The sequence below is a fragment of the Lagenorhynchus albirostris genome, chromosome 3, assembly GCF_949774975.1.
Source record: "Lagenorhynchus albirostris chromosome 3, mLagAlb1.1, whole genome shotgun sequence".
Lineage (NCBI taxonomy): Eukaryota > Metazoa > Chordata > Mammalia > Artiodactyla > Delphinidae > Lagenorhynchus > Lagenorhynchus albirostris.
In genome coordinates this window covers 29,961,498-29,975,524 of record NC_083097.1, presented here as the reverse complement: position 1 = coordinate 29,975,524, position 14,027 = coordinate 29,961,498, and the positions used below count along the sequence as shown (strand labels likewise).

Genomic DNA, 14,027 nt, shown 5'->3' with positions numbered 1-14,027 from the left:
AATGTCTCCTCACAAGACTGTTGTGAGGTGCCTGATATATAACAGGTTTTCAACATATGCCTTGCCCTTCTGTACTTGAAGGGTCTTATATTATATGTGCTTAGAGAAATTATAATTTAAATAAACCAGGGCATTCTAAAGTGGAAGGGAGGTTAGATCCTAAAACCAATTCCTGGAAATCCTTAAGAATAGAATAATCCGGGAGTTCCCTGGTGGCCTAATGGTTAGGACTCCGTGCTTTCACTGCTGTGGCCTGGGTTCAATCCCTGGTCCGGGAACTGAGATCCTGCAAGCAACATGGGGAAGCCAAAAAAAAAAAAAAAAAAATCAAAAAAAAAAAAGAATAGAATAATCCTGTGCCTATAGTTCAGGCATAATCGTGCTCAGTTAGAAAGCTGGAATAATGCCTCTTAAAGTTTTGGGGAGAGGATGACATGCCCTGTTTACAATGATGCTTCCCTGGAATTCCCCTGTCTGACCCTCTCTTAGAACTTATCACACACATATTATTACTCATTTAATGATTTTTCCCTGTTAGGATCTGTGCTTGGCTGGTAGACAGTAGGTGCTCAAAATATTGCTGATATTAATGCAGATTTATGACTGAGCATGGGACTGTGGGTCAGACTTTCTATCTGGAGAATTCTAGCCAAGGAGCCCTGTGACATGCTGAGGGGGAGCTAGGAAGACTTTTTAATTTTCCAGGTAATAAATACTGATCACAAGTGCACTATGATTTGTTTCCTAATGAAACTGCCTGTATAGATTTTTTCAGTCTGTGAAAGCCTCCAAGTTATGTCACCTGAGGAAGAGACTGATTTCCTAGCACTTCAGCTCTTCTGAACCCCTGGTGTAAGAATACAAAGCACCGTTGGCAGTGTTTTCTCGGGATGTATTTATCTCTCCCCTCTCCATTGGATTATAAATTCTTTGAACCTGTTTGATGACAATAAACCTCTTGTTTGGGATTACCTGCTCTTCGTGTGCATGACCACCTACCCTCACAGCTACCACAGCAAGGTAGATGTTGTTATATCTCCATTTTACAGGGGAGGGGACTGAGGCTCAGAGAGGGTATAAAGCTTCCCCAAGGTCACACAGTTAGCCAACAGCAGAGTGAGGATTCCAACTCACCCCTCTAATGCCAGAGTTGGGGTTCATAATAAATACGTGTTGACCTCATACACTGCTGGTGGGAATGTAAATTGGTGCAGCGCTGTGGAAAACAGTATGGAGGTTTCTCAAAAAACTGAAAATCGAACTACCATATGACCCAACAATTCCACTCCTGGGTATATATCTGAAAAAAAAAAAACTAGTTCAAAAAGACACATGCACCCCGGTGTTCATAGCAGCATTATTTACAGTAGCCAAGATATGGAAGCAACTTAAGTGTCCATCAGCAGATGAATGGATAAAGAAGATGTAGTGTATATATATATATATATATATATATACACACACACACACACACACACACACACACACACACACACACACGGAATACTACTCGTCCATAAAAAGAATGAAATTTTGCCATTATGCTAAGTGAAATAAGTCAGACAGAGAAGGACATATACTGTATGATATCACTTATATGTGGAATCGAAAGGATACAACAAACTAGTGAATGTAAAAAAAAGAAGCAGACTCACAGATGTAGAGAACAAACTAGTGGTTACCAGCGGAGAGAGGTAAGGGGGAAGGGGAAAGATAGGGGTAGGGGATTAAGAGGTACAAACTATTATGCATAAGATAAGCTGCAAGGATATATTGTACAACGTGGGGAATATAGCCATGATTTTATAAGAAATACAAATGTGGTATAACCTGTAAAAATTGTGAATCACTATATTGTACACCTGTAACATATAATATTGTACATCAACTATGCTTCAATAAAAACAAATAAATAAGTAAAATATGTGTTGATGGTTGATGGGTTATAGACCCAGGACTCCGAGGTCTGATTCCCTGTACAGACCCAGGACTCCGAGGTCTGTGTTCCCCGCCTGTATTGCGGTGTCCAGGTTGGAACTGAGTGTTCCAGGATCCTGGACCCGGTTAGTGGGGCATGCTTCAGAGCACAGGGCCAGGGGAGTGGTGATGCAAAAGATAATGCCTTAGGGGGAATAGAAATGAAAAACTAGCAAGCTGAGTCCTTGGTCTGAGGGCCAGGGAGAGAGAGAATGAGAATAGAGGGGTAAAGAGAGGGGAAGCAGGGAGGTGGACAAGTCCTCTGAACCACAGCCCCAGACTCTCTAAACAATGCCTGAAGATTCCCGCCTGGATGGGAAGGAGCAGAGAAGGAGGCTCTTTGTGCTCCGGCAACTGGCTTGTGTTACAATTCAGTCCTCTTTGGCCTTAGTCAATTCCAGCTATAGATCATTTTCATTGACTCAAGAAACTTTCGAGCTGGGAAGGACTTTGAAGATTATCTGCTGCCATCCTGTGGTAAAATCTCTCTCTCTCTCTCCAGATAAAGCCACCAGGGACACACAGTGTGAAAACAAGAAGAATAATAACATTAATGATAACAATAGCTGGAGGTGATAGTGAACATACATTACAATTGCTGAAGCATGGATGCTGACCAATCAGAAAGGACACAGCAACAAATATCTGGTGTGGCTGGGCTGGCCACTGATTTTCAGCTGTATTTCAGCCCTGGCATGTGTATGTGCTGGGCATGAGCTAAGCATTGCTTAATTAAATCCCCAGAAAACCCCATGAGCCCAGTGATACTTCACCAGAGGAGGAAACGTTAGGTTTAGAGAAGTGACATTAGTGTCCCAGGATACAAGTGAGTAAGTGGAGGTGTCTGATTTGAACTAGGGGCTCCTGACTGCAAGGCCCATGCTAGGCTTAACAACTCTGGGGTGATACCTGTCTCAGAAGCGCATAGCTGGGACAAGGCGGGAACAGGGAAGCATCTGCTTGGAGTTTGAGACATGTGGGTGAGGGAGTTTTTTCCATTCTGCTTAGAGAGACTTCTTGATTTTGTCCAACAAGGGCCCCCAAGAGTGTTATAGACATTCTGGTCTCTGATTCCCATTAGGGCAGGAAATGAATAGAAAATGCTGACCTCTTTCCTATGTCAAGGCTTTCCTTGGCCTTTTGGGGAGTGGATTGGGAAAGCATGTCTGTTATTTTTACTTCAAGCCTCCCTTCCACTTCAAGAGGGCTCTTACCTGAGAACAATGGCTGGGCTTGGTTTAGGCGTGACCCTGCACTGGAAAAATCCCTTGAATGGAAGAACCTCAGTGAAATTTCCCTGCCACTAGGCCTCATCTTTCTATAATAATGACTAGTATTATAATAATTACATAATATTTTGGCGGGAAAAGTTGGCATGATTTTTTGTTTGCTTTTCTGAATATATTTTCTGCCGAGCCTAGCCAAGGGCCCTCATCTGCCTCAAGAAATTAGGATAATTACAGCAGAAAGAAATCAATAGTATTCGGGTTCTGATGCTCAAAACAAGATCTCGTTTCAAGGCCATAGACTTGAGAGCAGGTATTGTGAAGAGAGGAGATTTTCTTGATTCCCTCATGTCCTTCCTTAGCTTATCAAAACCCAGTCCTGGTGAACCAACCCATAGGGTTTTTGTTGTGAGACATGCAGGAAGAGCGGTGGGTGGCAGAACCCCATCCCTTCCAGTCATGGGGGTTGCTGGAAAAAGAAGGGAGGCCAGGAGAGAACTATTTTCTTCAAGAGGCAGGCGTTACATAGGCCGAGGAGAACCCCGTGGGCAGAGACCTCCGACTCCCCCCCTTTACTGTGCTGGGCTGCCCTGTGACAGCAGAGGGTGCGTTTTGCTCATCTGAGATCGCTCTCCTTTCCTGTACAGTGTGGATATCAGGCTGAGAGCCAGCAGGTCTAAACAGGGACCCTGCCTCGGTGCGAGTGAGTTCCAGGGCTGGATGAAGAATGTGGAGAAGGGGACTTTCCTGGTGGTCCAGTGGGTAAGACTCTGTGCTCCCAATACAGGGGGCCTGGGTTCAATCCCTGGTTGGGGAACTAGATCCTGCATGCATGCCGCAACTAAGAGTTCACATGCCGCAACTAAAAGATCCCGCATGCTGCAACTGAGAAGGCCACATGTTGCAACTGAGTCTGCATGCTGCAACTTAGAGTGTGCATGTTGCAACCGAGAAGTCCACATGCCGCCACTAAAGATCCCGCATGCCGCAACAAAAAGACCCAGCACAGCCAAAATAAATAAATAATTAAATATTAAAAAAGAAAAAAAGAATGTGGAGAAGAGGGGAGGGAGCAGAAAGTCTAGGGAATCCCACTAAGATGCTGAGTTACCCAAAGGAGACTATTTAGATGGGCAAAGAGTGGGATTGCCAACCCGGAGGATGAACAGAGAAGTTAGAAATAAAATAGAGGATCCCCTGCCTCTCAACCTCCAGTGGAATCCCCTCACACCTAGACTAAAATCCACAATCCTCCACATGGTGGGCAAGACCCCCCCAGGCCGGCACTCCTTTGACACCTCTCTGACCCCTTTGTCTTTTTTCCAACCACCTTGGCTTCCTGGCTCTTGCTCCCACACAGCTCATAACTGCACCTGGTGAGGGGTGGTGTGGTGTGGGGGATGGGCTGGGGGGTTGCTCTGGTTCTTTCTTCCCTTTGAAGCCACAGGCTTGATCCTTCATTCCACTTAGGTATCTCCTCACACAGAGCCTCATCAGGAAGACTTCCCTGACCAGCCTATTTAAATAGTGCTCCAGCCCCTCTCCAGGCTCTTACCTGGCTTTATTATTCCTCATAACAATGCTTACAATTTGAGCTTACATTTTAACAAAACACCACATAACAAAATACCACAGACTGGGTGGCTTAAACAGCAGAGATTTTATTTTTTCATAGCCTGGAGGCTGGAAATCCAAGATCAGGGTGTCAGCATGGTAGGGTTCTGGTGAGGGCTCTTCTCCTGGTTTGAAGAAGGCAGCCTTCTTGCTGTGTGCTCACATGGCCTTTCCTTGTGTGTGTGTGTGTGTGCGCGCACGCGCGTGCAGAGAGAAGGCCACCAATCCTGTCAAATTAGGTCCCTATCCTTATGACCTTATTTAGCCTTAATTACCTCCTAAAAGCCCTATCTCCAAATATAATTACATTGGAGGTTAGGGCTTCAACATATGAATTTTGGAGGGGACACTATTCAGTCCATGGTGCCCTTATAACTACACATTTATTAGAAAGTATTTACTAGAATAGTCTGTACATTGCTATACCTAAATTGCCCATTACTGTGCCTGGCACATAGTAGGCACTCTATAAATGTCTGTGCAATAAATAGATGATCTACTCTGCTTATCCTAGTGGTAGTGTAAACAAGTTTATGACTTCATTTTGATAACATCTCAAATAAGCACCATTAATCAAGCATATACATATGCCAATGACTTTACCTTAGTTTCTGATCTAATCCTCAAAAAAATCCTAGAAAATAAGAATGATTATTACTGTGATAGGGATGAGTCAATAGAGGCATGGCAAGGTTAAGTAAATGGCCCAAAGTCACACAGCTTGGCAAGGCCAAGATTAGGACCCTAGTCTGTCAACTCCAAAAGTCTATTTCTTTTTAGACTCTAGACCAGTGGTTCTCAGACTCTGGTGTACTTCACAACCACCTGGAGGACTTGTTAAAACAGACTACTGGGCTCTACCCTCTGAGTTTCTGATTCTATAGGTCAAGGGTTGGATCTGAGAATTTGCATTTCTAATTAGTTCCCAGGGGATACTGATAGCGCTGGTCTGGGGACCACACTTGGAGAATCACTTCTGTAGATGTACAATACTTCAAGTTCCTTTTTCTTTCAGACTTCTGAGCTATTTTCTGTCTCTATAGCCTTTGCTTGAGTGCATCAGAAATGAGTTTGCAGTAAATGCCTGGAGTAAATGTTTGCAGTAAATGAGTTTGCAGTGAATGCCTGGAGTAAATGCCTTGCAGTAAATGTTTCCGCATTGTCTCGAGTGGCCATCCGGAGCCTAGAGAAAGACCTTTGCCACAGGGTGGCAGCAGCATCCCAGGTACAGAGAGTTTGGCTCGGAGCTGGGGACAGCTCATTAGCACACTGGCCCCTGGGTTCCCACAGAGTGTGGGCCTGACTGCCTCTCCATTTCCCCTTGGCAGGGAGGAGATGGCAGGAGGGGGCCTGGCAGAAGGGGAGGTCGTTGGCACACAGAGTGGTGGTTTTGTTCTCTGGGAGACCGGGAGAAAGCTGGGTGGTCCCCTCAGAGTGTCGAATTGTGCCCTTGACAGAATCGCCACGCAACGCTGGAGAGCCGGGCCTCACAAAGGCCGGGAGGAGACTGGCAGCGGTTGCCTGTGCCCCGGGCGCGCGCAGAGGCCTGGGCCCCTCCGGCCTGGCAGTTTCTCAGGATGCCCGTTTCTAGGGGTGATTGACCCTGCAAAGCCTCCCTCGGAGGAGAGGTTGGTCTGTGGCCTCCTCGGTGAGTTCCTTCCTGCTCTGGTGGGCCCAGATGGAGCTGGGAACCACTCTCCCCTCCTCCAGCATCATCCCTAGGCCTCTTCTTTTCTCATTGAGACGGTTTTGTCCTAAATGTCTTAAGAATCTTCCTAAGTGCCAGAAGCTGTGCTGAGAATTTTATATTATCATTTATTTAATTCTCGTTACACCTCATGGTCGTCTTATACCTATTGATGTTGAGGGAGTTGAAGTCTGATCCAACACGTGCCAAGCTTAGTTGACCACAGAGCCCCATTCAACCTCCTCCAATATATGGAAACCTGATATGAAAACTGGTTTGGAGATTGGTTTCAGCCAACCTTCACATGTACAGATGAGGACATACAGGGAGACTGAAGGATTAGGTCAAGGTACCACAGTCGGTTAAAAGCAAGTCAGGAACTTGAACTCACATTTCCTCATCCAGGTAACTACCATCACCACGAATCCCATAGATTATGTTCCAGAGTTAACCAAGACAGTCCAGGGACCTTGATGAAACTGCTCAAGAATTTAGGGTTAATAGGTTGGGATTCAACCACCACTCTGAAGCTGAGGGCCTTTAAGTTTCAGGAAGCATGAAGGTGCTTTTAGTCTAGCTGTGTTAGTTTTCTAACACACATGTAGACATTCTGCTGCTTTGGTTAACGGCTCATCATCAGCTTACGTGAAACAATACCTCACTGAGGCCCTGTAGTGCCAAGGCCATGGAATTTGGTGACAGTTTTCAGACTTGTGTTGCTGACAGAACTTTTGAATGCTAAGTTCTCCCCAGGGCAGACCGATCATCATTTCCTTTTGGGGCTGAGATGACCCTTGGATGGTCTTTATTTTCTCCTGCTATGTCTTCAAATTCCCGGCTGGCTGCCTTCAATGTTTTTTTTTTTTTTTTCTTTCTCTTTAATGATCCCCTGGACCTACAGACTTGGAAAGGAAATCCAAAAGTTGTCATCTGACACCCGTCTTCTGTGAGACACACTGTTGTCTTTAACCTGGCTGCACATATGTGATTACTGGGGAAGAATTTATGATTTAAAGGGGCATATTTTGTGCTCCTTCTGCAGTACCAATTGGGCCCCGCTTTTTTATATCCTACAGCCTCAGCTGAAAGAAGGGGCTTTTGTGGGAATGATGCCCATTCACGGAGGCTAGAGTTCCCTCAAAAGACTTTGAAAAATGCCTCCTTCCGAACTTTACAATGACTGGAAAATGATGGTCTTTGAGTAGCACAATATGAAAAGAATATGGGTGCATTTCTAGAAAGAGCACCCCAAATGAAAAAAATATGTTCACATTGGAAAACAATATGTGAATGCCAAATTGTTCAGTCCTGTAACGGATTACAGAAAATATTTTATGTTTGGAGTTGGGGGGGGCGGGCAAGGGAGAACAGGAGGAAGGAGTGAGAAAAGGAAAGGGGGAAAAAAAAGAAAAGAAAAACAGATGTGAGTCTTAAAATATTTCAAGCATGGATAACTGAAACATTGTTTAATCTATTTAAGATCGTTCTGTGAAGTCTTAAAGGTGATCGATCAGGCTTTTTAAATGCAGCAACAAGATTTACAAGCACATAGTGAGTGATAACGCCCCCAAAACAAAGAAATAGTAAGAAGAGTCCAAATCTGGACTGTCTTTTAAAGCATGTTTTTGTCTGCAAAGAGGAATTAAAAATTAGGATGATTATTTTTAATAATCACACAAACTCACCTATAATAGTCTCTTCATCGAAGCAAACATAAATTGTCTTGAATTCTTCATTTTGCTTGTACGTAGGGTTGCCAAATTAACCAAAAAAATACAGTATTTTGGAACATACACTAAAACATTATTTGTTACTATTCATATTTAACTGGTGTCTTGTATTTTATCTAACAATCCTACTTGTTCGTGTATGTTCGGTAAAATGAGACTGTTTCCAAATTGAAGACTGAGACACCAGTTTTGTGGGCATGATGAGGGAAGACCAGCTAAAAAAATGTTACCGAGCCGCTTACTGAGAACCTGCTCTGTGCTTAGGAAACGTAAGTGATGGGATGGGAAGATAATTATCTAGAACAGGATGGCATCAAAAAAGGAGGTGGGAGGGGAGAGAGGCAGGGCACAGGGGAGAGGAAACAGAGAATACCCAGAAATGAAGGGGCTCCTGGGAGAGAGGACTGCAGAAGCAGGATGACCAGAGGGAAAGGAGAAATGGGGCGGGGAAGAATTTTAAACCCCTTGATGGCTTTCACATACTGATCTTCCCTCTGCACGGCCGACCTTGGAATTTCATACTGAGCTCATCCAAGCGAGTTCTCTAAGAGGAAGTTCAGTTCCTTCCTGCGGAGAGTTCCGGGCTCCCCCCGGTGGCTATTGTGGGTATCGCTCCCCCAGACCCTGCCTCATTTACCCCAGACATTTCTCATCTCTCACTTTCCCTCTTAGAACTCGGCCCATCGGCTTCCTCCGCTCTTCCTTCCCTGCTTTTTCTGATGGCTTATTCATTCCGAGACTGCTTTCGGCATGGCATGACACCTCCCAACTGCTCTGGCCCCCGGAACAGGCCACACAGAGCTGGTCATTGTTGCCCCAGTTCTGGGACCACCCGAGCGGGAGAAGGGGCAGCGCGCCGCCGCGGAGGCCGGATGATTGACAGCAGCCTCAGGTCAAGTGCCCGGCGGGCCACCCGGAAGGAGGGCGTGTGCTCCCCTCCCCCTCCCCCTGCCCCTTCCAGCGGGAAATGAGCCCTTCCTTCAGACGCACGCAATTAACGGCACCAAAACCTCTATTTTCAACACTCTGTATATGAATAAAGGCTTACCAAAAGAAAAAAAAAAAAAAGGATTTTACCGGGAAAGGGAATCCTGCTTGGGGTGAGACAGTGCTGCTGAAGGCATAAATATGGGAAGCACACAGACCCCCAACTTCTCACAGTGTAGGATTTAAAAAAAATTGTTAGCGTATTTACTCATCAGAAACGTTCAAAAAAACCCGTTAATCTGAAAATTTTCCAAAGTTCCATTTGTGAACAGATCTGTGACCTACCACACAGAGGGATCTCTGCGGGCTTCCCCATCACCTTAGTCATACCCTGACAGGGCTGCCACGTCCCTCAGCCCTAATGGCATCACCAGATCTTCCACAGGCTGATGAACAGCTTCGCAGGCGTGACTGTGGTCATAGGGGGGGTGGAGGCAAAATGCAGCTTCGGCTGCGACTGGAAGGAAACTGGTGATTGCAGGAAGAAGCACTTCCTAGGGCTGGACTCAGTTTCTGGTGGCACCTCCCCGATTGCTTCTTTATCCAGAAAGTCCCATAGATCGGGATTCCCTCAGGGTGGTGAGAGCTGGTTTGATGCCCTCAGGCTGTGAGCGTTTCCCCAATCAGCCAGTCCAATACCATAGATGCCTTGTAAAAAGTTAATCAAACAGTGATTGGTAAATGTTTTGGTCAAAAGATCCTTTAGAGAAATTGATGGAAATTAAGGACTTCTCCCCCAGAAAAAGGCAAATGCACAAAACTCTCCCCACACTTTCAAGGGCTATTAGAACTCACTTAAAGTCTTCATGTGGATGATCTAGGGGTTTGTGGATCGTACTTAAGAGCCCCTCCTCTAGATGGCTGTCACCTGCTAGTAGAGGGTCAGATTAAAATGTCTCTAGACACAACTTCGGTCTGGGCATTTCATGATATTGCCTCTCAGTCCTCTGTTAAAAAGCATGACAGAAAAAAAAAAAAGCAGTTGTCGTAACTCGTGCTTTATGACTAGAACGGTTCACTTGCACATTGGCTGTTTCTGAAATATCCCTTGAGACCTTATTCAGCTCTTTTCACAAATGGCAGCAGTAATCACATAGATAAATCTACCTACCTAATTTGAAGGTCAGACAGGAAATTACTTTTTTTGGAAGAACCAATGGTGGCATTACACTTTTCTAATTAATCCCAACATGGAAATGATTCAATTTATTGGAGAAATCTGAATCTGAGGTGAACAAGTAAATGCATGTTGTTACAGCAAAGTGCTTCCCTCACCTCCTCCTGTTTCCAGTTCTAGGAGTTGGGCAGGGAGAGTGTGTCCTTATTTATTTTCCTGTGGTTGGCTTCCCCAGCTGGGCCTTCCAAGATTTTACCTAGTAAAATCTTAAAAAAAAAAAAAAAAAAAAAATCTGCATGGCATCCTTCCCAGCATTGTCCTGAACTCATTGCAATACTTCCATGAATGAAAATTTTATTTTCCTTCAGGGAGAAGAACAATAACAACATGCAAAAGTATAATGTAAAACTAATTTTTTTCTTTATTGAAAATACATCTACAAGGTAATGCTTCTCAGTCCACACTGGGTGCATGTAATATGCAGAGCCTGTGATGGGCTGGCAAGAGGGTCATCCCAGAGGACCTGCTTTCCATAAGAGATGGTTAGTATAAAAAAGATCACATTGTGTAACAGTTAATTTGACACGATTAATTTTTACTCTACTGGTGTCATGACAGCCATGTACATTAACTTTTGTAGTGTATTTCCCAAATAGAGCCTTGACATTAAATGGTTACTCCACCACAGCCTAATGTTAACTTTTGTACACATGTATGTAATGCTCACGATCTATATAAAAACATCTCTAATTGTATATCAGAGGATGTATGTCTAGATTTTCAATCTGTTAGCATAATTAAGTCCATTCCTCACCATTTTCAGTCAGAAACTCAAACACAGCTGGTATTGTCTGACAGCTCGCACTTCACATCTTTGACTGGATACTCTTTAGAGGGTAAAAAAATAATCTCCTCTAAACCTGGTAGCTGCCTTGCCTGAAACTAATACCCCTAGTGTTTTTTTTTGTCTTGGAACCACACTGACATGACTTCATACTGATTCATCTTCTACGGTTTCTCTCCGGGACGCAAACCAAACCAAACCAAACCCCACTTCAGCTGAAGGTTTTAGATGATTTGGTGAATGGAGTTCCAACACAAAGAAATATCTTGTTTCTGTCATGCTAAGAACTTTTGATGATAGTCAAAAACCTTTTCAAATAAGAGACCACCCACCCGGTTCATGGACCTCTAGTGGAGAGAGAGCTCATTCATTTGACTTCTTTAAAACCGTATAAGAAGTGACCTTATATTTTGATCTGCAGACTTCCTTAAGGAATGATTTTTGAACTGAAAAGAAAAAGTGTTTCAGGTTAAAAAAAAAAAAAGAAAAGGACCTCTCCTTTTAAAAAAAACCTTCCTTAAAGATGACTTATAATCTTGGTGTTTTAAAATCCTCTCTTTATAATGTCAGCCATGCTCCGTTCTTTCCTGGCGATCTTTAGTGTTCCATAGTAAGACCGTGAGCACCCTTGCTAAGTTGCTAGTCTTACATTTTATTTTCTAAAAGTCTATGGTCAGTTGAGGAGTGGTGGGAGATATCCTGCCCAAAGCAGTCCCTTTAGTTTGTGAAGAGTAGGAAAGAAGGGAATACTTCCCCTGTTGGGAAGAACTAAGCAGAGTTTCGTGAACAATTCCACTCCTGGAAGGGCCTCCAGCCAGGTGACTTGTGTAACTGACATTTTGTACACAGGACCTGGTAAACCACACAGCCATCCTGCCCCCACTTAGAAATGTTCGTTCCCAATAAATGTCTATTCTGAAAGTCTCACGCTCCATGGAATGGTACTTGCTACAGGATGTTCTTTGGGGAAATGGAGGGCAGGCTCTTTTATGGTGCCACAGGATTTTTGGGTGAGAATCGACCATAAAGGCATCTAAGGAACTCGCTCATTTTACAGATGGGAACACTGAGGCCTAGAGATGAGACGTAACTTGCCCATGGCCACATGGAAATTTCACTTTCTGTGCCTCCTCACAGCTGTGCTGGGTGTGTATTTGTATTGTCCTGCTACTAATAAAATAAGGACACAAATCATAAGAGAAAGGAAAAAAAAAACCCTTGTAGTGACCAACTGATAACCCATTGCTGATCAAGTTGTTTTGTTTTGATACTAAAACTGAATTGTATTCTGAAGGATTCTTAAATTCTGAAAGTTGATTTAAAACCATGTTTTTAGCCTAGTATTTGTTTTGACTCTTTAATTTGTAAGAACTATCACATTTACAGGATTGCGTGCCACATAAACTTGTAAGATCTGATCAAGACTATTTTTGATCTCAGTACCTTATTAGATAAGACTAACATGAAATGACTTAAAAATTTCAAACATGGGATGAAAACTATACATTTTGGCCACTGCAAAATCCCCCCTTGTTTTTGGATGAATATTTCCCAATCCTATCAGGGCAGGGAGGAAAAGGGAGGTAAAGGGCTGACTGGAGAGAATGAGTTGAAATGAGATGGAAACATTGTATAATGGTTTTCAAACACCTGGTGCTCAAGGAAGCATTTCTTTGTGTTAGTCTACATCTTGGTCTCACTATCAATGGATTTCTCAATTTCGCTTTCCTGGGCAATCAGCTGATATGGTTTCTTCATTTCATTCTCTTCAATCACTGAGTTACCCATTTCGACGTCCCGGTTCTTCAGTTCATGTCGTGACAAGTGTTCAACAATGCCGGCTCCCAGGGAGTCTCCCAGCACGTTGGTGGTGGTACGAAGACGGTCCCTGGGGAAGGGAGGGGTGGAAGGAAAAGTGAACATCCTGTGAACATCACGGGATTTCAGCTCATGTTTTGAACCAGCTGGCTAAGTCACTGGGGGCATCTCTTAAAATTCTGCTTGGTGTAGCCACCCACTGCATCATTCCATAATAGACACATAACATTCAAAATTGTAGTTACTAATATATATCCGTATAATTAATAACTTATATAACTTATAACTAAGGATATATATTAGTATTAATTTTCAGTTACTAATTAGAGTACCAACACTAGGAATGACCCTCCCCTTTCTCCTTTTATTTAAAATTTTTCTTTGGTTCTCTTTCCTACCACTCACTTTCCTTTTACCAGAAGGTCTCAGAAGTGTGATCTAGAGACCCCTGGGGGTCCCTGAGGCAAAAACAATTTTCATAATAATGCTAAGATGTTATTTGCCCTTTTCCCTCTCATTTTCTCATGAATGTCTGTCTAGTGGAATTTTTCGAACAAACAACACAACACCAAAGATAACACAACAGATTGAATGCAGAAGCAGTCTTGTATTAAGCTAGACATTAAGGAGATTTGCAAAAATGTAAAATGGTATCATTCTTTTCCCTAAATTTTTGGTTTGGAAAATGATATTTTTCCATAAAAATGTTATATATGTTAACATGTAATGAATGGATTATTGTAACCTTTAAATGAATTTAACATTTAAAAAATGCCTAAGTTTTTCTAACATGATAAATATTGATAGATATGACCCACACAGATAAAAGCTTTGGGGGTCGTCAATTTTTAAGTGTAAAGGGGTTGTGAGACTAAAAACTTTGAGAACCACAGCTTTATATGAGTCTTCACATGAGTCAAGTAGTGGCTGTGGGCCAGACAGTGAGCTGAATGCTTTCCATGTGTCAATGCATTTAATTCTCACAGCACCACCGGGAGGTAGACGACATTATTGACTTCATTCTGCA

General features: G+C 43.4%; 1 protein-coding gene across 1 annotated transcript in view; it reads right to left on the bottom strand.

Annotated features, from left to right (window-relative positions):
- Positions 1–10,736: 10,736 nt before the first annotated feature.
- The window catches only part of SLC1A3 (solute carrier family 1 member 3), a 74,585-nt gene continuing 71,294 nt past the window's right edge, over positions 10,737–14,027 (bottom strand). Inside the window, exon 10 of the mRNA XM_060146030.1 lies at positions 10,737–13,070. Coding sequence (XP_060002013.1) covers positions 12,866–13,070 — 205 coding nt within the window. The 3' untranslated portion in view covers positions 10,737–12,865. The remainder of the gene's footprint in view (positions 13,071–14,027) is intronic.